The sequence below is a fragment of the Ipomoea nil genome, unplaced genomic scaffold (genome assembly GCF_001879475.1).
Source record: "Ipomoea nil cultivar Tokyo-kokei standard unplaced genomic scaffold, Asagao_1.1 scaffold0688, whole genome shotgun sequence".
In the NCBI taxonomy this organism is placed as follows: domain Eukaryota; kingdom Viridiplantae; phylum Streptophyta; class Magnoliopsida; order Solanales; family Convolvulaceae; genus Ipomoea; species Ipomoea nil.
The window spans coordinates 6,293,696-6,313,141 of record NW_017617116.1 but is presented as its reverse complement, the minus strand read 5'-3'; the positions used below and the strand labels follow the sequence as shown (position 1 = coordinate 6,313,141).

Sequence of the window (19,446 nt, the reverse complement as noted above, 5' to 3'; positions counted from 1 at the left end):
AGACATGTTTATTGGATTTCTTGATTTGATCGAATTGGGTAGCTATGAACAACCTATATGATTTACCTTATTGTGATCCTTGCTGACTAGTTAGGGGCAAGCTTCACTCAATGCACACTTTTATATAGCGACTGCGGACTTTCCCGTAAATCAGAGTATAAATTGATTCAATTTTAATTAATACTATAAAGACAACTTCGTTTGATAAAAATTGTTATTTTACACTTTTTTTAAAAAAAAAATTATGACCTCATTTTTCTTAAAGGTATAATTATGACCTCATTAATTGTCTCAAAAGTAATTTTTAAAAAATATAATATTTTATTTTAAATGACAAGAGAAACTGCAGCTAACACTGCATATCTGCATTTGATAATTTTCACTCTTGTATAATAACTTGCAAACAACATAAGAGGGATAAAACACCTTAGAAGATCCTGTAATCTATAAAATGTTTGACAATAATCAAACTCATGATTTAAGTACAGAAATCATGTTTCATTCACTGGATCACCCCTTTCGAGATTAATATTACACTTTCAACTTACCCTACCAGAATGCGACGTTTCCTTTAGCAACTTAAAATAATAATGTTCTCTCAATATAAATATGCAAAATTTTAAATGTATAATCACAACTCATAGGAGCTTTTTGCTTTTTAGGGTGATGAACTATTATTACTTATTAGGCCACCAAAAGCTACCAAAAAAAAAAAAAAAAGTAAAACAAAAAAAGCTACCCGTTACTTGTGCCTGAGAAGAAGGTGGCCGGAAAGTTAGACGGCGGTCGGAGAGCTTCTTTATTTTAAATAAAAATAAATATTAAATAAAAAATAAGAAGAAACAAATATTATTGTAAGACGGGTAATATTTTTGTATTAATTGAGTAACATATATTATGATTTACGATTTTTTTTTTCAATGCTTCAATGATAACAAGAAAATCACATGAAGCGAAGTCAAAATACAACATGATGTGTGCTCACTTGGTTATGCTAGGGGCGATATTTTACAATGGTGGTAATATTTTTGTATTAGTTGAGTAACATATATTGTGATTTATGAATTTTTTTAAAAATAATAATAATAAGAATGATAACAAGAAATCACATAAAACGATGTAACAACACACCAACTAACACAGATGTTAAGAAATGGCGGAGGCCATCTTAGAAGATATCGAGGACAGGAATGCCCAATTGTTTAGAATTCACTTGCGACGCTATCTAGTTTTCACAAAATTGTGTTTTCTTGGGTGTACATGTGCTAACTGTACTGTGACAACTTTGATCCTGTATATAGCAACAATAATGTAAAAGTTTATATATATATATATATATATATATATATATATATATATATATATCAAAAAAGATACTATGTACGTGATTTATGAATCTCCTTTTTAAAAAAAAAAATATCTGAAAATAATAACAAGAAAATCACATAAACAGAAGTCACGACACACTAACACAATAGCAACAAGAATGTACAATATTTTTTATATATATATGAAGAAAAGATACTATGTGAATCTTAAATGAAAATAATAATATACAATCTTATTATAAATAGGGAAATAGATGTACAAGATTACACTGGTCAATGTTAAATAGAGATTTCCCACAAAATTGATATACTTGACAGATGTTGTGAGAAGCATGCATATATTGAAAAGGACCACCCCATTATCCTAAATTCAGACAGTTGCCCTTGTCTTCAAACCCCATTTTGAGCCTCAAAATTGTTCAACCACCTTCCCCACATCTTTCAATTTATTGTATGCTTTCATAATTATTTCTACATGCAAAATGCAATATTACTTCATCAATATATGCACTTGCCCAAAGCCCCTAACAAGGCCATTGTTGTTCTTTTCTCATTCCAAAATTTGCATTTAATGATTCAATCATTGCGAAGATGACTAGTTCAGAATAATTGGTATTAGAAAAAGATGGTGTATTTTAAAATTTGAAATCGTCCCCAACCACAAGAGATAATTAATATTTTTAAATTACAATGATCTTTTATTATTTGACAATTAATGGAATAATATGGTGCGTATACGGATAAGCTAAGCATAGAAGATTGACCCCATACTTAGATCAGGATCGAACTCCTTTGCGTGAAGGCCTAGGCGCATCTGACTATGAGTATATTATAAACTTTTCATATGTGGAAACCATATTTGGATTTGTAACAACCCGAGCTCTATTGTAAATCACAAATCGGAAAATCAAGGAATGATACAAAAGAACAAAAAGGCTAAAAAGAAAATGGGATTAGGTTCCACTTTGGTGAGTGTTTGTAAAATATGGATTAAACTCACCCTCTCCCACCCGATTACTAAAAGATGGGGAATTCAATCCCTCCCAGTCGATCGTACCGGAGAAAGGTAACAAAATAGTCACTTTTGTCATCATTGCCGTGAACGTAACCCCATTACCAAGTACCAACTCGTGTCAGACCTATTAGAGGAAGACTTAACATGTTCTCCTTACTCCGATAGTACAAATAGTGACCACATTTAGTCTAAAGAAGGACCCAAATTCTTAGACTTAATTTATTTTTCGAAGATTGTAGAACCTCCAAACTCGTTCGTATTATATCTAAATTGTACTAAAAACTTCATTATCAATACAATACTCTCTATTTATACACATCAACTATATTCTTGTCATTGTATCCCTAGGTATAGGTTCCATATATACTTGTTAACATTATCCATAGTCATATTGAACTCCAAATAATTTAGAGCTGAGCTATTGACTTCTCCCAAGTGTTATATGTCACAGACTGGCAGCTAACTCAGAGGAGAAGCCTGTGACACTGAAGAGAAGAAAAGGCATCTCTCAAGCCCAGAGGAGAGAGTAATAATGAGTAGGAGAATTAAATACTAAATCCTAAATCATTTGATGGTGTATTCAAAGTAGCTTATTAATGTCTGAACTTAGTACCTTGGAACATAAAAGATTGTGTATTTCTATGAAAGAAAGAAAGGGGATAAGTATGAGAGAGCATTGCTTTACTTGTACACAAAAGTCACAATACATTCCCAAAACATTCTTTGTTTACCATAGCAAAGCCCAAGGCATGGAAGAGAATAGTACAACTATTACTGCTGCTAAAATAACAGCACACATTCCTCCTTTATCTTTATCTTGCATATCCTTTCTCTCTTTAGCTGCTTTTTTGTTTTTTAACTTTGGTTTTGGTAGACCAAATGGCAAAGAAAATGGTGAGCAGTTAAAGATGGCATTGGGGTGCAGCAATATTTAGTCTACCAGATCTCACCAATCTTTCACTTTTGCTGACCACTGGGCACAGTCTTGGGCAGCTGACTGGGTCGTTTTGTAGTCTGATTCATGGAAAAACGACCTGCCCGTTGCCCCATCAGACTGGGCAGGACAGCCTTGGGGTTTGGATGAAAAAAAGAAAAGCAAAAACCATTCTTGAACTGTGAATGAGAGAGAGAGAGAGAGAGAGAGATTTGTGTTCACTTTATTCTGTTTTATTATATACTTTGCTGTTACTAAGAACGAGGCTGTATTTCAATGAAAGAAGAGAAAGCCCCCTAAACACCACCCCACCCCACCCCCCCACTGCAACCCAGCCCCCACCCCTCTCTATTTTTAGCCTACATTGTCTTGTGCTTTGCCTTAAGTGTCATTGTTGTCTCATTTCTTGGTCATTGTGTTTCTTAGCATTTGTTTCTTTCTCCTCTCATATATTTGTTTATATGTGAGAAGATACACTATATATTTATGAACACTGATTTCATCAATATAGAATATTAGGGAAGAGTGATTCTTGGAGGAAAAAGGGTGTTCTTTTCTTGGTGCCCAGGATGCATATGGAGATGCCCAGAAAGTTGAAACACTTGTAAGCACTGGGCAAGTTTTGGGAAAGCTCATTTGTCATTTTTGCTCTTCACAGAGTTTGGAGAAGCATGGAAAAACAGTGATCTTTGGGAAAGTTGAGGACTTTGGGGGTTGGGTTATTTTGATCTTTATCTGGATGGTTTTGAGTGGAACTCAGAGGTTGAAGAAAGAGGTGGGTTGGGTATTATAGAAGCAGAGAAGTACATGAAGGAAGAGTGAAACAATGAGAGATGACAATTCCAAGAAAAGCAAGGTTTTTCATTGCTTACCCTTACCCCATCTTTCATTCTTTGCTTTGATCATTAATTTTCTTGGGAAATGCAACTTCTGGCCTTCTCTCTCTCTCTCTTTCTTTCTGGTAATCAAATTGTGCGTTTTTTGCTGACTTCTTGTGTTCCCACTGATTGGTGAAGCTCTCCTGGTCAAAGAAACTGGTTAGGAAGTGGTTCAACATCAAGGGCAAAACTGAAGAGTTTCAGGCTGATGAAGTTGTTTATGGAGGTGAGCTTCTGATCTTCTTCTTCTTCAATTTCCTTTTCATCTTGGAATTGAATTGAAGAGCTTGATGAAATTGCAGTTAACTGTTAACCAACCAATTCATCACCTTTTTCCTCTATTTTTGTCATTATTTCTCTTTTTACTGGAAGGTCTTAGGTGGGGAGAGGGATGTGGGTAATGAAGCTGCGAAATCTGATGTTTTGTCTTTCATGTATTTCACTATTGAATAATGCAGAGTTTCTGGAAGTTTTGTCTTGTCTTAAGACTCTGAAATGGAAGCAAAATTAGTACTGTATGTGATTGTGAACTGCTGGGTCTCAGTCTAATTTGAATTCTGAAAATAAAGATGAATTCTTTTTGATTGATGAAAATGATAATTTGTTTTTCTATACTGTCATCTGTGGTAATCTTGATGATTTTGTTACCTTCCCCATTGATTGATTATGAACTGAAAGTATCAAACTTGATTTTCCCTATATTAGGTTGTGATGAGTGGAGAAATAGCTTTTCTGAGAGGGAGCCATGGACATTCAAGAAGAGCAGAACTGGTAAAACTTAAAAGAAACATTTTTTTGATGAAATTTGTGAAAGAAATTTGTTGGGTTGATGCAAGAGATCTTATCAGTTTTTCCCCTTTGAATTAACTCAAATCTGTCATCTTTAATGAGCAGAAAAATCAAGCCGGAGTATGGAGCGTCCTCGACAGAGGAGAGCTGATCTTGATCACCCTCAGATCATAAACGTGCACAACTATAGGTCGGTTCTAGGGTAGAATTCTCTGTTCGAGAATTCGGCTTCTTAGGCTTATTAGCTATGAATGTTTGCAGTTCCTACTAATAAAAACTGCGTTTTTATTGTCAGTGTCTTTGTAGCTACATGGAATGTGGGTGGCAAATCTCCTTCGAGTAACTTGAACCTCGATGATTGGCTACATTCTGCACCTCCTGCAGATATCTATGTACTTGGGTATCGCCTAAATTCTTTGTTCTGATATGATTATATGAACTTTTTTGATACTTGGTCTCTCCTAAAACACGATTTCTTTGTGTACCTTCAGATTTCAAGAAATAGTTCCACTAAATGCTGGTAATATTTTGGGGGCTGAAGACAATGGCCCTGCGAAAAAGTGGATATCTTTGATCCAGAAGACACTAAACAACGGTCCGGGTACTAGTGGAGGTAGTGGCTACTACACCCCTTCGCCCGTCCCGGATCCAATTGCAGAATGGAATGCCGATTTTGAGGGGTCGGGTAAACAGAAAGCCTCGTCCTTCCTTCCACGAAGATCATTTCAGACGCCTCAGTGCTGGAGAATGGAAAATGATCCATCAATCCCCCAGCCTCGCCTGGACCGACGGTATAGTGTTTGTGACCGGGTAATATTTGGGCAAAGGCCAAGTGACTGTTCCTCGAGTCACAGACCGAGTGACTACTCCTCGGGGCATAGGCCGAGTGACTTTGCCCCGGCTCATAGGCCGAGTGACTATTCTTCTGCTCATAGGCCGAGTGATTATTCTTCTGCTCATAGGCCGAGTGACTATTCCTGGGGACATAGGCCGAGTGACTATTCCTATTCCTCTAGCCATAGGCCTAGCGATTATTCCTGGGGTCAGAGGCCAAGTGACTTCTCGAGATGGGGCTCATCGGATGATGATTACGGGCCCGGTGATTCTCCTAGCACCGTATTATTCTCACCATCCGTAAACGGAGGAGGAGGGTATGCACCAATGGAAGAGAGCCACCGAATGCCCAGGAATACTCGATACTGTTTAGTTGCAAGTAAGCAAATGGTGGGCGTTTTCCTCACTGTTTGGGTTCGGAGTGAGCTAAGAGAACATGTTCGAAACATTAAAGTATCATGTGTTGGCAGAGGACTGATGGGCTACCTAGGAAATAAGGTATCTTTCTGAAATGTTAAGATTCTTTCGTTTCGTTTTTGCAAATAGCTAAGGAGTACTAAGTAACCACGGGTTTTTTCCAGGGATCAATTTCGATCAGTATGTCATTGCATCAGACAAGCTTTTGCTTCGTGTGCACTCACTTAACCTCGGGTCAGAAAGAAGGGGACGAAATACGGAGGAATTCCGATGTTATGGAAATCCTAAAGAAAACGAGGTTTCCACCCGTAAATGGCACGGGCGAGGAGAAAACCCCAGAAACAATCCTTCAACACGAGTAAGGCCTAAACTGATTAGATTATCCAAAAGACACTATTTTACTTCATTTTGTGAATTTGTTCTGATGTTGTTTCATATTCATTTAGTCGAGTTATTTGGCTGGGAGATCTCAACTACCGAATCGCACTTTCTTACCGATCTGCCAAAGCCCTCGTTGAGATGCAAAACTGGAGAGCCTTGTTAGAGAAAGATCAGGTTTTTACCGACATTCTCAATTGATTCTTTCTTGTTTATCGGTTAAATTCGTTGTAAAACTAAACCCACTAATACCATCTGATATGTTCCTTGTAGCTTCGAATAGAGCAGAGGCGAGGTCGGGTCTTTGTGGGATGGAAAGAAGGAAAAATATATTTCCCACCAACATATAAATATTCTCGCAATTCTGACAGATATGCTGGGGATGATATGCACCCGAAGGAGAAACGAAGAACTCCTGCATGGTAACGGCTTTTCTATGATTCTATCACATATAATCCGGTACTATATAATTGTTTCACTTCTTAACTGATCTATGATATGTTTCGTGTTTGAAGGTGTGACAGAATCTTGTGGTATGGAGGGGGTCTACAGCAATTATCTTATGCTCGTGGTGAATCCAGATTCTCGGATCATAGACCCGTATCGAGTTTATTTTCTGCTGAAGTCGAGTCGGTCCCGAGCCGCCTAAGGAAAAGCATGAGTTGTTCGAGCTCGAGGATTGAGGTAGAGGAGCTGTTGCCATACTCACATGGCTATACAGAACTCTGCTTCTTTTAAGGATATTAAGCCTCAAATTTTGGTACGTTCTCGCATAAAATTCTTGGAAGGATTGATCTTTGATAGTCTGTTTAGCATATGTTTTGAATATACTCTTAGCATATGCTAGTTTTGAAACAGCCCCTTTCCCCTTTCCCGGAAATTATAAGTTCGAATTCGTGTTGCGTTGAGAATCTTGGATGGTACTCATTTATGAATCTTTCGTGGTCCGACTTTCAGGTAGTAAAAACTTTGAAGAAACTCAATGAATGGGGGGACCGGATTTCGCCCACTAACCAAAAGAGGTCAGCGCTGCTCTTTATTCCTTTCTCGGGCCTGCTGCAGATTCCATTTCCGGTGTCCTAATCTTCCTTCATCTTTTGCTCTAATCAGGTGTAGATATTCGAGATTTTGATGGCTAACCAACCCACCCCGCAAATAACATTTGAAATACAACCGTTATCCCGCTATGGTGCCCTTTAACTCCACACGACTGGCGTTTTCCTCTGGTAAAATAAGGTAACCGGAATCTCTTTTGCAGTAATCTTGTATTGAAGGATTCTTAAGTCTTAAGAGCTAGTAATGATTGGTTACTAACGACCCAAAAAAACGTAATTTTGCAGGACTAACTGCACCAGCTAAAAGGTCTGCCGAGTGGGTAATTAACAATTCTTCTGTTTCAAGATTATTTTTTTTTGGTAGGATTGAGATTCACTGATAGGAAGAGGATGTGAAAGATGGTAAAAATAATGATTCTTTGAGTTTTTTTTTTCCTTTTTCTTGGAGGGGGTTTCCCTTTATTTCTTCATTTACCCTTTTTGTTTTTAATGCTGTGGAAAGTAAAGATCTTGGTATGTATACTCATTGATCATTGCAAAACAGAGAATGTAATCTTATTCTATGAAAGCCACAACTCTCTCTCTATCTGATCTTGGCAATGATTTTACTGAAAAGTAGTGTTCTTCATATCATCCCCTCTCATCACTATTCTTTACTGTTTTCTGCTTTTTCTTTTTTAATCTGGTGTGAGGTTAAAAGACACAAATGTGGAAAAAGTGAAAACAGATTGCACAGATTTGGCAGGTAAAGTGAGAATTGGGGGAGAAGGCATGCCTCAGAGGTCTCTTTCTTTTACTGTTTATGTTTGTCTCTCACTGATCCCACTACCAATTTGTCTCTTTTTGTTTGCCTGAGGCCTCAAGAGGGAATAGTTTTTTGGCAAAATCTACTGCATAATGCTTTGTCATATACTCACTATCTGTCTCTCTCTCTCTCTCCCCGAGACGTCGAATTGTTGGTTTAATAACCACAAGATTCCAAGTTCGATAATCAGTGACCTACTGAGACCGGCCTATTAGTTTGAGTTGGTCTAAGTTCGAGCATTATCAAAGCTAATAGCCACTTTGCACAAACAATGGTGATTTTTTGTCATTCAAGACATTACAAATACTTCTTCTGCACTACCAATCTCTTGCCTGCTGTTTGAAGAGAATTTCTTGAGATTCCACTTTACTTCTTTGACTAAATTGAGGTTCAAGAATCCACAACACTTGGACAGGACATCACTGGATTCTTCAGATCCAGTGAATAGGACAGCCCTCTGTAAATGTTGGACACAAATGCATCAGCAGAATAATCTCATTGCCTGCAGAGTAGGAGGTGTTCTCCAATTGCGTTAAAAAATATATGGGCGTTTTTACTCCGCCTTTCATTATCTGTTATTAATTTCCTAAACTGACTGTAATAGCACTTGATAGAGAATATTCAGTATACCTCCCTCTCTACCTACTGAGCACATGCTCGGTATCCGGTCGAGTCATCGAGAGGGATTACTCGACCTTGACCGACCTCAAGCTCGGTCTCGCCGACCTAAATGTGGTAGCCGAACTAGCTGGAGACTGCAGGGGCAATTCGAGGCTATGACCTATGAGACTAGTCCCGATCAGTTCAAGTCGGGACGGTCATCCCGAACAAGGATACTTGAAAATTTAGGTCTAGATTTCGGGTCTTAACCCAGCCCCATCCTAGTGAGCGATCAGGAATCTAAGCACACGTGGCCGATGAGGCACTGTTCCCTAGCTTACCAATTGACACGTGGCAGACATATTGAGAGCCTGACATGTGTCCCTTTCCATTCCCTATAAATACCCAATTTATGGCTGAAGATGGGACTTTTGGGGACCAACTACATACTTACCTTAAGCTCAGGACCCTCTGACTCACTGTCACACAACCCGAGCTCATGCACTTAAACCAACAAATGGACCATAGAAGGGTTCATCTACGACCTGATCTGCCATTTATACGTATTTGCGAAGACAATTGTATTTACCACATCAACACCTATAGTAGCAACTCGTACCAGTACTCTCTGAAGGCTATTATGATCATACAAGTCTACTTTCCTGCATTATAAACTTACCAAATATATGCAGGTTGAACTAGAATTCAGTTAAAACCAGGAGGTAATATAAACTCTTCTAAATCATGCAGAAGCTACTAAGCTAGCCATTTCAATTTGTCCAGACATGAAGGATTTGGTATTTGTACAGACAGCCCTGCCTGCCTGCATCTTTTTCACTTTGGAGACAGAAGGTACTATGCATCACTGCAGAAAAGTTTGTTTTCTTGGGCATGCCACATATGCCCCCCACTGTGAGCATATAGCCATTAATGTGCAATCCAACTAAAGCTTAAGCTTTTAGTTGAGATGGAGCACATGCTTCAATTTGGTATCAGAGCCAGACCAAAGGTCATGGGATTCGCCACTCATAAGCGACTACGGTTTACCGGTCCACGTGTTGCTTGAAACCCACCGCACAAGTGAGGGGGCGTATGAGCATATAGCCATTAATGTGCAATCCAACTAGAGCTTAAGCTTTTAGTTGAGATGGAGCACATGCTTTAATCCCCCACCACCACCACCTTAAATTCTGCTATTAGGCTGACAACCTAAGTGGTGGGAAGAAACATGAATAATAAACTGATCCATTATCATCTAAACTCTGAGAGTAAAAAAGAGGGGAAAAGGAAGACAATCCAGAAATCCTGCAGATTAATGGGGAAGCCATGATTTTGCTTAGAGATGAGACTTTCTCTTTTTCTTTTTCAAGAACTGTCTGATTCAGCTTTTTGGTTTAGCAGCAGCAATCAAGAAGAAAATTAAAGTGGAGGTATATATGTTAATACATATACATATAATACTTATATGCTGATGTGGCAAGACCACTAATGTTGGCCTCCTGCTTTTGGTAAATCTGACATTGCTTTCCTGGTCTGCCAATTTGATGGTCAACAATTTGCACTGCTTTTTGGAACCAAACACCTCACAGCTGTGTGATACCACACTTGTCATATGTATGAAAACATAGATAAAATGAGTGTATTAACTATTAGGGTTCCTAAAAAAAAAAAAAAAAAAAAAAAATCCTATAAAGGATACAACTATATAATTTTATGTGATACTTTGCGGGTCTAATCCGAGTTTAATTAATTTGAATTAGATTTATAATAGTGAGATTATCAGGTGTATTGTTGTACGTGCAAGAAAGAAGAAGATCCTTCACTGTATAATGAACCAGTATAAAGTATAAACAACACTAAAATGTAATACTGGAGATGAGTCTTAGGTAGGTGACATTCTAACAATATTATGTCTTTTGGTCATTTTCTTGGAGAGTATTACACCCAAGTCTCGAAAATTCAGCTCCAACTTGCTTAACCCTAAAGTCTTGATAGAGGTGGTACATTAATACAGTACATTACGGGATGTGCTTTAACACTACGTGTTCTTCAATGTGTTTTTAAACTGGTGTCCAAAACTCAGTTAATTTCATACCTTCTCTCGATAGGAATCGAACATGCGATCAATTGTCAGCAAAGTAAAGTTATTGAGATTGAGTGTTTTCTGGTATAATAACATATCAGTGGAATGTATGTGGTTTGTCAATTGATGGTGGTGGTGTGGTGGTGGTGTGAGAGGTGGTTTGTACTATCAACCATGTAATGGTTTTGCTTTAATTTGCTGTCTAGCTATATCATGTTCATAGATCTATCTTTTTTAAATAGAGAGATCTGAGTTTTGATTAAGCTGCACTACTTCTGAGTTGACAAATGACAACACTCTCTTAAACCAGATGCAAATGAATTTCCTTGAAAATTGTGGAGTGGCCTAATGTACTACCCATCAACATATATGCTACTATTAAAGAAACATCACTCTCTCTTGCAAACAATGGAAGTGGAAACCCAATGTGATTGTACTCTTAAACAAATGTCCAAATCACCATATTTCTTAAAATGAGTGACTGAGTAGATAGAACATGATTCTTGTACAAGATCATAAATTTTTTTTTAAACATTAAACTGTACATTCCTACGAACAAGAACCCAAACCCCCAATATTTGTGGTAAGTATCGAACCCTTGCTGGACTTCTAAGTTCTAATCCACCAGCCTCACCAGATCACAAGTTTGGTTATTGTCAAAATCATCTCAATTGATCTGTAATATATATACTCCGTATATTACTATGAGACTGACAAAAATATTACTAAATTTATCTCATTTTACCTACCAATCTACCATACTCAATATTCATTAGTCAAATTAGTTTTTTTTTTTTTTTTTTGCTTATGGGCCATTTCGAACTAGGCCTCCAGCCACATACTTCTTCGGACAGGCTTTTAATTGGGCCTTAATTAAAATTTTGGGCTTGGTATACTAATCCAACAATATGAAACCCATTTTCAAATAGAGGCCTAAATTATAATCATGAAAAATCACGGGGGTTAGTATGAATATTGGTGAAATTGTTGTTTTTGTCAATGAATTGTGGCATATTAGACAATTCAATTCCTAAATTATAATCATAGTCCTATTTAGGGTGTGTTTGCTTGTTTACACACTAATAATGAGAATCAAAATTATAACTAGTGTTTGGTTGACGACTTTTTAAAATACAACTATGTATTTTGATTATCCTTCAATTAAAAATCTAATTTCCTAATTAAAAATGAGCATCGTTCCATCTTAATGGTAATCTAATTTTTAAGATTGGATTAATGCTTTTAAATTTTTATTTTTATTTTTTTGCTCAAACATATGCATGTAACTTGCTTGGAAAATGAAATTTTTTAAAATAAAATTTACCTTAATAATGACGGATGAGAAGCATACACTATATAAGTTAGAGCGGTGAATGAAAATAAGAGATAACTGAAATTTTATATTATTATATCTTTAATTTATCAATAATTACACATTAACTATAAATTTTAACAATTTATGACTAATAGAACTACAATTATACAAAGTAATTAAGAAATTGAGTTCTAAAAAAAATGAAATTAAGTTATTCATTATCAATTTATGACGCAATGTTGTGACTAAAAATGTCATTTCCCAAAAAATATTTATTAAAAAGAAAAAGGAAAAATAGAAAAAAGAGTCTCTCGGGTTATGCTTGTTCTCCAAGACGCCTTCAGAGCTCTTATTTACAGTGTTGTATAGGGAAGTAAACGATTCGCAATCGGAGAGATCTGCGAGTAGAAGAAGAAGAAGAAGAAGAAGAAGAAGAAGAAGAAGATAATCTGATAATGGAGTGCGTATTTGGTATGGTCGGAAACGGCTTTGCGCTGGTGGTCGCCGATACCTCCGCCGTGCACAGCATCCTCGTCCACAAATCCAACGAGGACAAGATCATGATCCTCGATTCCCACAAGCTCATGGGCGCTAGCGGCGAACCCGGCGACAGGTATATATTTTGTATGCATATGTGTCTATACTATCTGTATTTTGTGATTAATTTCTGCTTATAATCTCTTTTTTTTTTTTGTGTGCAAAATTACAGAGTTCAATTTACGGAATACATTCAGAAGAATGTAGCGCTGTATCAGTTCCGCAACGGCATTCCTTTGACGACCGCCGCTGCCGCGAACTTCACCAGAGGCGAGCTTGCCACTGCCTTGCGAAAGGTCTGATTTTTGCTGAATATTAGGGTTATAAAATTTGCTGCTGTCTAAATCCGTAAATTTTTGTTGCTGATAGGTCTGTTTTATGTGATTTGTGGTTTGAGTTATGTGAGTGCAAAGGGCTAAATTAGGGTTTGATTGACATATGATAGTTTGTGCATCAATACTACCCAAATTGTGAGTGAAAAGGGCTAAATTAGGGTTTACTGTGATACTGTATAACAAACAGATCAATAATGTGAAATAATGGAAAAATTAACTTGCTATTGGGATGAAGGGTCTACATGCATTAGACTTTGAGGTTGGTGATTGAAAGGAAGATGATGTCTTTTGCCAGGAATTCTAGACAAGATTCTTATTCCTATGTCGTTTTCTCGTGAAAATGCTAACTGATGAAGCAAATAATCTGGCACTCCTGCATCTTGTATAGTGGACCAGAGAGTACTTGGGGTATTTAGCTTGATATCTATTAGTACCTCTTAAACCGAAAACAGTAGGACCTCGGGGCCTGACATCTGGAAGTTCTCAAAGTAACAATCTTGGAGTTCCACTTCCTATATAGAAAATCAGAGAATATTTTACAGAACTCCTTGACATCTTGAATCCCCACAACCCCTCCCCCTCCCCTGATCCTCTAGTCCTTTCTTCCTGAGACAGTAGCAACCCCAAGGCATAGCATCTGAACTCCTCAAATTTCTGAAATTACTTATTTATGGGATTTTATAATTTTGTGTGATATTTTTTTTGATAATGATCATAGTTTACTTCAATGTCAAGTCCAGGGCTTTAATGATTATGTAGTTAATAATGGTTGTATCTTAAAAAGCTGACTCTGACTAAGTACAAGATCAATCTGTTTGTTCAATGCTTAAAGCTGAAATATGTGAGGGGCAATAATCTATAATTTCCCTTCTCCCTTTTGACATATCTTGAAGCCCATATTTTCATTTAAAACTCAGATTCTCGCGAAGAAACCCATATTTAGTTAAATGTTTTACTTACATTTACCTTGATGTGATATGCTGAAAGTGGCATTTTATTTTATTTCTTCAGAATCCATACTCTGTGAATATCCTCCTGGCTGGCTATGATAAGGAGACAGGCCCTTCTCTGTACTACATTGACTATATTGCTACTCTTCACAAAGTTGACAAGGGTGCATTTGGTTACGGCTCTTATTTCTCACTTGCAATGATGGATAGGCACTACAGGAAAGACATGACAGTGGAGGAGGCCATTGATTTGGCAGATAAGTGCATAGTGGAGATTCGATCTAGGTTGGTCATAGCTCCACCAAACTTTGTGATTAAAATTGTTGACCAGAATGGAGCTAGAGAGTATGCTTGGCGCGAATCAATCAGCGATGCCCCTGCTCCTCCACCCGAGACTGCATAGAGTTGTTAAATCTGTTTTAACAGGCTTCAAAGAACAATATTAGACTTTGAGAAGAAGCTATGGGCTGTTGAAATGTTTTTAATATTTGAAACATGGTTGTCTTTGATTCAGTAATATGCTAGAATTGTCTTGAAAGGTTGTGAACATTGTTCTTTATTTATAGCATTGTCTAACTCTTGGCTTTTACTTTCTGTTAATGCTTCTCTCCCATTTCGGGGTTGAGACAGATATTTTGAGTTTAATGTGCTAGTTTGATATTAACTATATTCCATTTTGCCTGCGGGAGCGGTTGGTTCTGGAATCCTTGTTGACACCAGACATTGGTCTTCCCAGTTAAGAGGCCGCTGAGTCACTGTAATTTATCTCTCCACCATCTTGTTGATTGGGATGTGGGGGCTTTTAGGGCGAATAAATTTCACCTTTGTGGGCAACTATACTCAATTTTTAGCTTAATGTGAATTAAATGGGATTAGAATATTGTTTCAACTGGGGTGTTTTGTTTTCCTCGCATTCTTAAGTAAGAACATATCTTTGCTACAACTACAACAAATATATCTAGAGATGTTCACTTCAAACCAATGCTAGAATTGTACTCTGGAGATGGTAGGCTGACATAAAGAAACGAAAGAATGCATTTCAGACAGCAAAAGTTTCCAAGATCCTGCAACTGATATGTTCGACTTATTTCCCTATTTACATGCCACATCACTGAGTAAGGTGATGCTGTGGGAGTGTGGAACTAATTCTCAATAAACCATATGAATATGTTGAAAAGGAAAATAACAAATCCAAGTGAAATGCAGAGACAAATTATGCAGATCCTCCCTGTTGTGGATGCACTTCCTATAGGTGTTATTGTTATGGTGGGAGATCGAACATGAGGTCTAATAGATGAATCATCAGGAGGTTCAATAGATGAACCATCAGCTCCAATAGATGAATCATCAGCAGGTCCAACAGATGAACCATCACCAGGTCCAACAGATGAATCATCACCAGGTCCAACAGATGAACCATCACCAGGTCCAGTAGATGAATCATCAGCAGGTCCAATAGATGACCCGTCAGTAGGTTCAATAGATGATCCATCAGTAGCGTCAACAGATGAATCATCGGCAGGGGGCGGAGGACTTGATGATCTATTCTCATGTTGCTGCGGTGGGCTCATCTGAGGTGATGCAGAGTTATCCTGACCTGCAAAGTAAATGCCAAAAATTATATGCAGCTAATTGCCATTCAATCATTCATATTCATCTGTTGATTAACACAAATACTTTGCAGAGGCTTGTTCTATACTAACTTTCACTAGTGATGATATAAGCACATTTTGGTTTAACTATGCATATCTAATTATTTTTTAAAATTATAAGAATAATGAGGGAGATTTGGATTGTTGAAGAGATTAAATTCTTGAGGTTTGAGTTTTGTATTACCAGAAAGGTGTGGGGGATTCCCTGAACCTGTTGCAAGAATCCATAGATGATTAGTGATTGAACAACCAAACCAATGCTCAGAGGAAAATCACAGCTCCGGATATTGGAAAACGAATGAGAAGATCGAGGTACCTGTTATGCTCTTCAGGGGAGGGAGTGCAGTTTTTCCTGAGTTGTATCATGGAAAGATGAAATAATCAGAGCCTATTTCAAGATGTGTGAAATAAAAACAGAATGATCAGTCGTTCTACATTGTTTGATGATTCAATAAACGAAAATAACGAAGAAACAGATTGACAGGTTAGAAATCACTGAAACTTTGATCGACAACAAAGGGACTACTATTCTTCTTAGACTAACATGCATTGAAGAACCAAGGTTCACTTCACGGAATTCTTCAATGCCAGATAAACAGAAATTATACACAATTTAAAATTAGTCCAGTTCACACATTAAGTTCCACAGTCCAATATCATTGAATCCTACAAAATTCGAATTAGATTGAGATCAAGAAAAAATTTGACTAAAATGCACAGATGCATGCAGATGTATATACGAGCGAATCGCAAATGCGTATAAAACCTTTAAACTACGAACCTGAACAGAGAGCCTTGATGGAGAAATTCGCTATGCCTTCTCTATGTGTCATCGGACAAACGGAGGAAAGGGAGATCACTCTGCTGGAGTTCACCGGGAATCCGAGGATCCGAGGCCTTTGAACGAGGTAGCAAAGGCAGATCGCATTGCCGGAGGCGACGGCAAAAGTCATTTCATCGCAGCACTGCGGTGGAGGCGTGTTGGTCATGTTGTTCGGGGAGGACGAAATGTACGGCAAGCACGGCGAGAACAGCACCAACTGGTCGGAGCAGCTGCTCGGAGGCGGAGGCGGCGGAGATGACTGCCTTGCGGTAGAGAGCAGAACAGTCGAGAAGCCGAGGAACAGGCGGATGTCCATGCCGGAGCTTTCTAGGGTTCCGTTAAGCGTACGCCGGAGAGGAGGGAGAGAGAGAGAGACGGTTATTTTGTTCCGTTGAGTAAACAGATATCTGAGCTACAACTCTACAACACGGAGGTGGTTATAGGGGGTGGGAAGCTGGGCGGGAAAGTGGAGAACTAAATTACAAAAAAGCCCTCACATTTCCCTCTAATTACTCAATTGAGATTTTTTCTTCACTTCTTACTTCTACCCTCATTTTGATCCATAAATATGATTTTTTGTAACCATTTCTTGAAATTGTCATCATAAAATGTAACAATTTCTTGAATACATTAACCTAATCATCCTTTTCCCAACAATACCTTAACAAATCCCGGTTTCCAAGACCCAGATCAGTAAAAGTAACGTGATTTCTCAAGTTTATGGATGGACCCTTAAAGGCTCAATAAATTAAAAGAAAATCGTATAGTTACTATTCGTCACTTCCTATGCCTCGGGCAAGTCATGTTCAATCTCCAAAATGTCCCAAAACATAGAATGAAGAAGGGAAAAGATCAAGACAACATTACTATCTAAACATGAACCACATATAAGCAGGCATGAAGGTGACCATTTCATTTCAACTCTCAGCTCTGCTAACTCATATAAACTGGGAAGAATTCTGCTATTCAAATCATTTTATTTCTTGTTTTTCAGTACTAATAGTTACAAATCAAAGATTCAGAGATGCAAATTATGACTTTTGAGTATAAAAAATCCAAGCTAGGCAGCTGTAAAGCCAACAAAAAAGTGGTCACAAAAGGGCTAAACTCAGCACAGACACTGAAACTAATACAGCTTGAAAACAAGTGCTCCTCCAAGTACTGCCACCATAAGCAAAGGTGATGGGCACCGAGACGGGGCGGCAGATGGCGTCGGAGAGACTCGGCTGCCGGTATTTGTGGCCGGAGTTTCAGAAACTGTGGTCGGAGATGGAGGGGCATCAGATTCTGGTGCCAAACTTGGTGACAGTGGCTTCTGAACATCATCACCTGCAGATAAAACCACCAAAACTCTTAGCCATAATGCACGTGGGCCAAATCAACGCTAACCCAGAAAGTTAGCTAGTCTAACTCGTGACATTATAACCGGGTTTAGTACCTCCAGGACCTCGAGATGGCCCGGGAGCAGGTGACACAGCAGCAGCAGGACCTGTGCAGAAAATATATATCAGTTGATCAAACAATATATAATATATATACCAAATCTAATCCAAGAAAACAACTTTTTTAAGAATCATATCATACTTGAAGCTGCAGTGGGGGTTCCAGAGGCTGCAATATCAAAGAAACACAACTTAATCACACTATAACAGAAGCTAACAAAAATGCAAAAGTTAGGAGGTTTTCAAGATTATTGCAAGAACTAATTAACCTTTGCACTGGACGGAGACGCCTGGAGTCTGGCAAGCCCGGGGGAGCGAGAGGGTGAGATTGCGGTTGATGGGGACTTGAAAGGGAATGCCACCGGCAGCAATGAAGCAGAGGCAACCGACGCCATTGCCCATCACAGATTTCATGATGTTGCAGCAGTCTGAAGAGGGGGAGCCGCCGGTGGGGCTGCTGTTTGTGATGAAATTCAGGCAAGGGGTGAAGGAGGTGAGCATGGAGGCAGTGCAAGGGCTGTTGATTTGCGCGTTTAGAGGGAGAGCCAATGAAATGGCCAACAGTAGTGCAGAAATCATGCCTGGAAAAGCCATGGAGATAGATGTGTGTAGTTTTCTTGGGGTTTTGATGATTGGTTTTGTATGGATTTAAGGATTTTGTTGTGGCTGTGATGGAAGGGGAGATTTATAGGGGGGAAAGATTGAGGAAATGTGGGAAAAAATGTGGAAAAATTCTGCTGGCTTGAAGCTCAACTACCTTAACTAACCTTTGGTTTAGGTAAATACCTTAGCAAACTTCCACCTATACTAACAGTTACCCAACTCTGGTCATGGAGGTGAAAGTTTGGAAGAATGACCAGGATCGAGTCTCACCAGCGGTAGTGTGGGAGTAACCTCTCAAAGTAAGGGGCTCTTTGTGCGCAGTAAACAAAAGTCTAGCCACTGTGATTAATGTTCAGTTGAGTTACCATGATTTACATCCTCCCAAATGCTTTATCAGGCCGGGATGTGGGGGCCTTAGGGTTGAGGTTCAACCTTTTGGAAGAATGAATTCTCACAAAAACAAGCTTTTTCTGGAGGATTTGTATAAAATGTAATAATTTACAAACTATACACGAAATGTAAATCACACTATATGCAACGTATTTAATTTAAAAAATATATTTAAAAAATTAAACTCATAATTTTTAAGTGGAGAGTTAAGTTATACCAATTTGACCATTCCGAAAAATGTAAAAAACTGAAGCTTTAACTGCTGGCAAGTTTGGTTTACTCA

General features: G+C 38.2%; 4 protein-coding genes across 5 annotated transcripts; 2 read left to right on the top strand and 2 right to left on the bottom strand.

The window, feature by feature from the left end:
• Nucleotides 1–3,650: 3,650 nt before the first annotated feature.
• Nucleotides 3,651–8,243, top strand: LOC109175258 (type IV inositol polyphosphate 5-phosphatase 7-like). Its single transcript, XM_019324494.1, has 13 exons — nucleotides 3,651–4,133; nucleotides 4,294–4,381; nucleotides 4,861–4,926; nucleotides 5,050–5,134; nucleotides 5,240–5,344; nucleotides 5,436–6,276; nucleotides 6,360–6,553; nucleotides 6,642–6,750; nucleotides 6,847–6,995; nucleotides 7,089–7,333; nucleotides 7,531–7,595; nucleotides 7,684–7,809; nucleotides 7,914–8,243. Exons 1-10 carry the CDS (start codon nucleotides 4,104–4,106, stop codon nucleotides 7,309–7,311), a joined length of 1,890 nt encoding a protein of 629 aa, XP_019180039.1. The 5' UTR covers nucleotides 3,651–4,103; the 3' UTR covers nucleotides 7,312–7,333; nucleotides 7,531–7,595; nucleotides 7,684–7,809; nucleotides 7,914–8,243.
• A 4,482-nt stretch (nucleotides 8,244–12,725) lies between these two features.
• Nucleotides 12,726–14,847, top strand: LOC109176248 (proteasome subunit beta type-2-B). Its single transcript, XM_019325707.1, has 3 exons — nucleotides 12,726–13,044; nucleotides 13,141–13,264; nucleotides 14,315–14,847. Exons 1-3 carry the CDS (start codon nucleotides 12,887–12,889, stop codon nucleotides 14,654–14,656), a joined length of 624 nt encoding a protein of 207 aa, XP_019181252.1. The 5' UTR covers nucleotides 12,726–12,886; the 3' UTR covers nucleotides 14,657–14,847.
• Nucleotides 14,848–14,979: 132 nt separating this feature from the next.
• Nucleotides 14,980–17,330, bottom strand: LOC109176247 (caM kinase-like vesicle-associated protein). Its single transcript, XM_019325706.1, has 4 exons — nucleotides 16,687–17,330; nucleotides 16,222–16,257; nucleotides 16,090–16,116; nucleotides 14,980–15,850 (listed from the first exon to the last, which is right to left on the bottom strand). The coding sequence occupies exons 1-4, from the start codon at nucleotides 17,042–17,044 to the stop codon at nucleotides 15,396–15,398; spliced, it is 876 nt and encodes a 291-aa protein (XP_019181251.1). The 5' UTR covers nucleotides 17,045–17,330; the 3' UTR covers nucleotides 14,980–15,395.
• A 286-nt stretch (nucleotides 17,331–17,616) lies between these two features.
• LOC109175509 (non-specific lipid-transfer protein-like protein At2g13820) lies at nucleotides 17,617–18,980 on the bottom strand. Of its 2 annotated transcripts, none has more exons than XM_019324776.1 (4): nucleotides 18,440–18,980; nucleotides 18,313–18,345; nucleotides 18,167–18,217; nucleotides 17,617–18,057 (listed from the first exon to the last, which is right to left on the bottom strand). In XM_019324776.1, exons 1-4 carry the CDS (start codon nucleotides 18,762–18,764, stop codon nucleotides 17,855–17,857), a joined length of 612 nt encoding a protein of 203 aa, XP_019180321.1. In that variant the 5' UTR covers nucleotides 18,765–18,980; the 3' UTR covers nucleotides 17,617–17,854. The 2 variants fall into 2 exon arrangements, with proteins under 2 accessions (XP_019180321.1, XP_019180322.1); XM_019324777.1 differs by having other exon boundaries at nucleotides 18,313–18,339.
• Nucleotides 18,981–19,446: the final 466 nt, after the last annotated feature.

Coding starts and splice junctions, on each gene's coding strand:
- LOC109176247 (XM_019325706.1), bottom strand. CDS start 17,044: ATGGACATCCGCCTGTTCCTCGGCTTCTCGACTGTTCTGCTCTCTACC. Junction 16,117..16,221: donor TCCCCTGAAGAGCATAACAG/GTACCTCGATCT, acceptor TTCTTGCAACAG/GTTCAGGGAATCCCCCACAC. Junction 15,851..16,089: donor GAATCCCCCACACCTTTCTG/GTAATACAAAAC, acceptor TTTACTTTGCAG/GTCAGGATAACTCTGCATCA.
- LOC109175509 (XM_019324776.1), bottom strand. CDS start 18,764: ATGGCTTTTCCAGGCATGATTTCTGCACTACTGTTGGCCATTTCATTG. Junction 18,218..18,312: donor AACCCCCACTGCAGCTTCAA/GTATGATATGAT, acceptor TTTTCTGCACAG/GTCCTGCTGCTGCTGTGTCA. Junction 18,058..18,166: donor GCCATCTCGAGGTCCTGGAG/GTACTAAACCCG, acceptor TTTTATCTGCAG/GTGATGATGTTCAGAAGCCA.
- LOC109175258 (XM_019324494.1), top strand. CDS start 4,104: ATGAGAGATGACAATTCCAAGAAAAGCAAG. Junction 4,382..4,860: donor TGATGAAGTTGTTTATGGAG/GTGAGCTTCTGA, acceptor TCCCTATATTAG/GTTGTGATGAGTGGAGAAAT. Junction 6,996..7,088: donor AAACGAAGAACTCCTGCATG/GTAACGGCTTTT, acceptor TCGTGTTTGAAG/GTGTGACAGAATCTTGTGGT.
- LOC109176248 (XM_019325707.1), top strand. CDS start 12,887: ATGGAGTGCGTATTTGGTATGGTCGGAAACGGCTTTGCGCTGGTGGTC. Junction 13,045..13,140: donor AGCGGCGAACCCGGCGACAG/GTATATATTTTG, acceptor GCAAAATTACAG/AGTTCAATTTACGGAATACA. Junction 13,265..14,314: donor TTGCCACTGCCTTGCGAAAG/GTCTGATTTTTG, acceptor TTATTTCTTCAG/AATCCATACTCTGTGAATAT.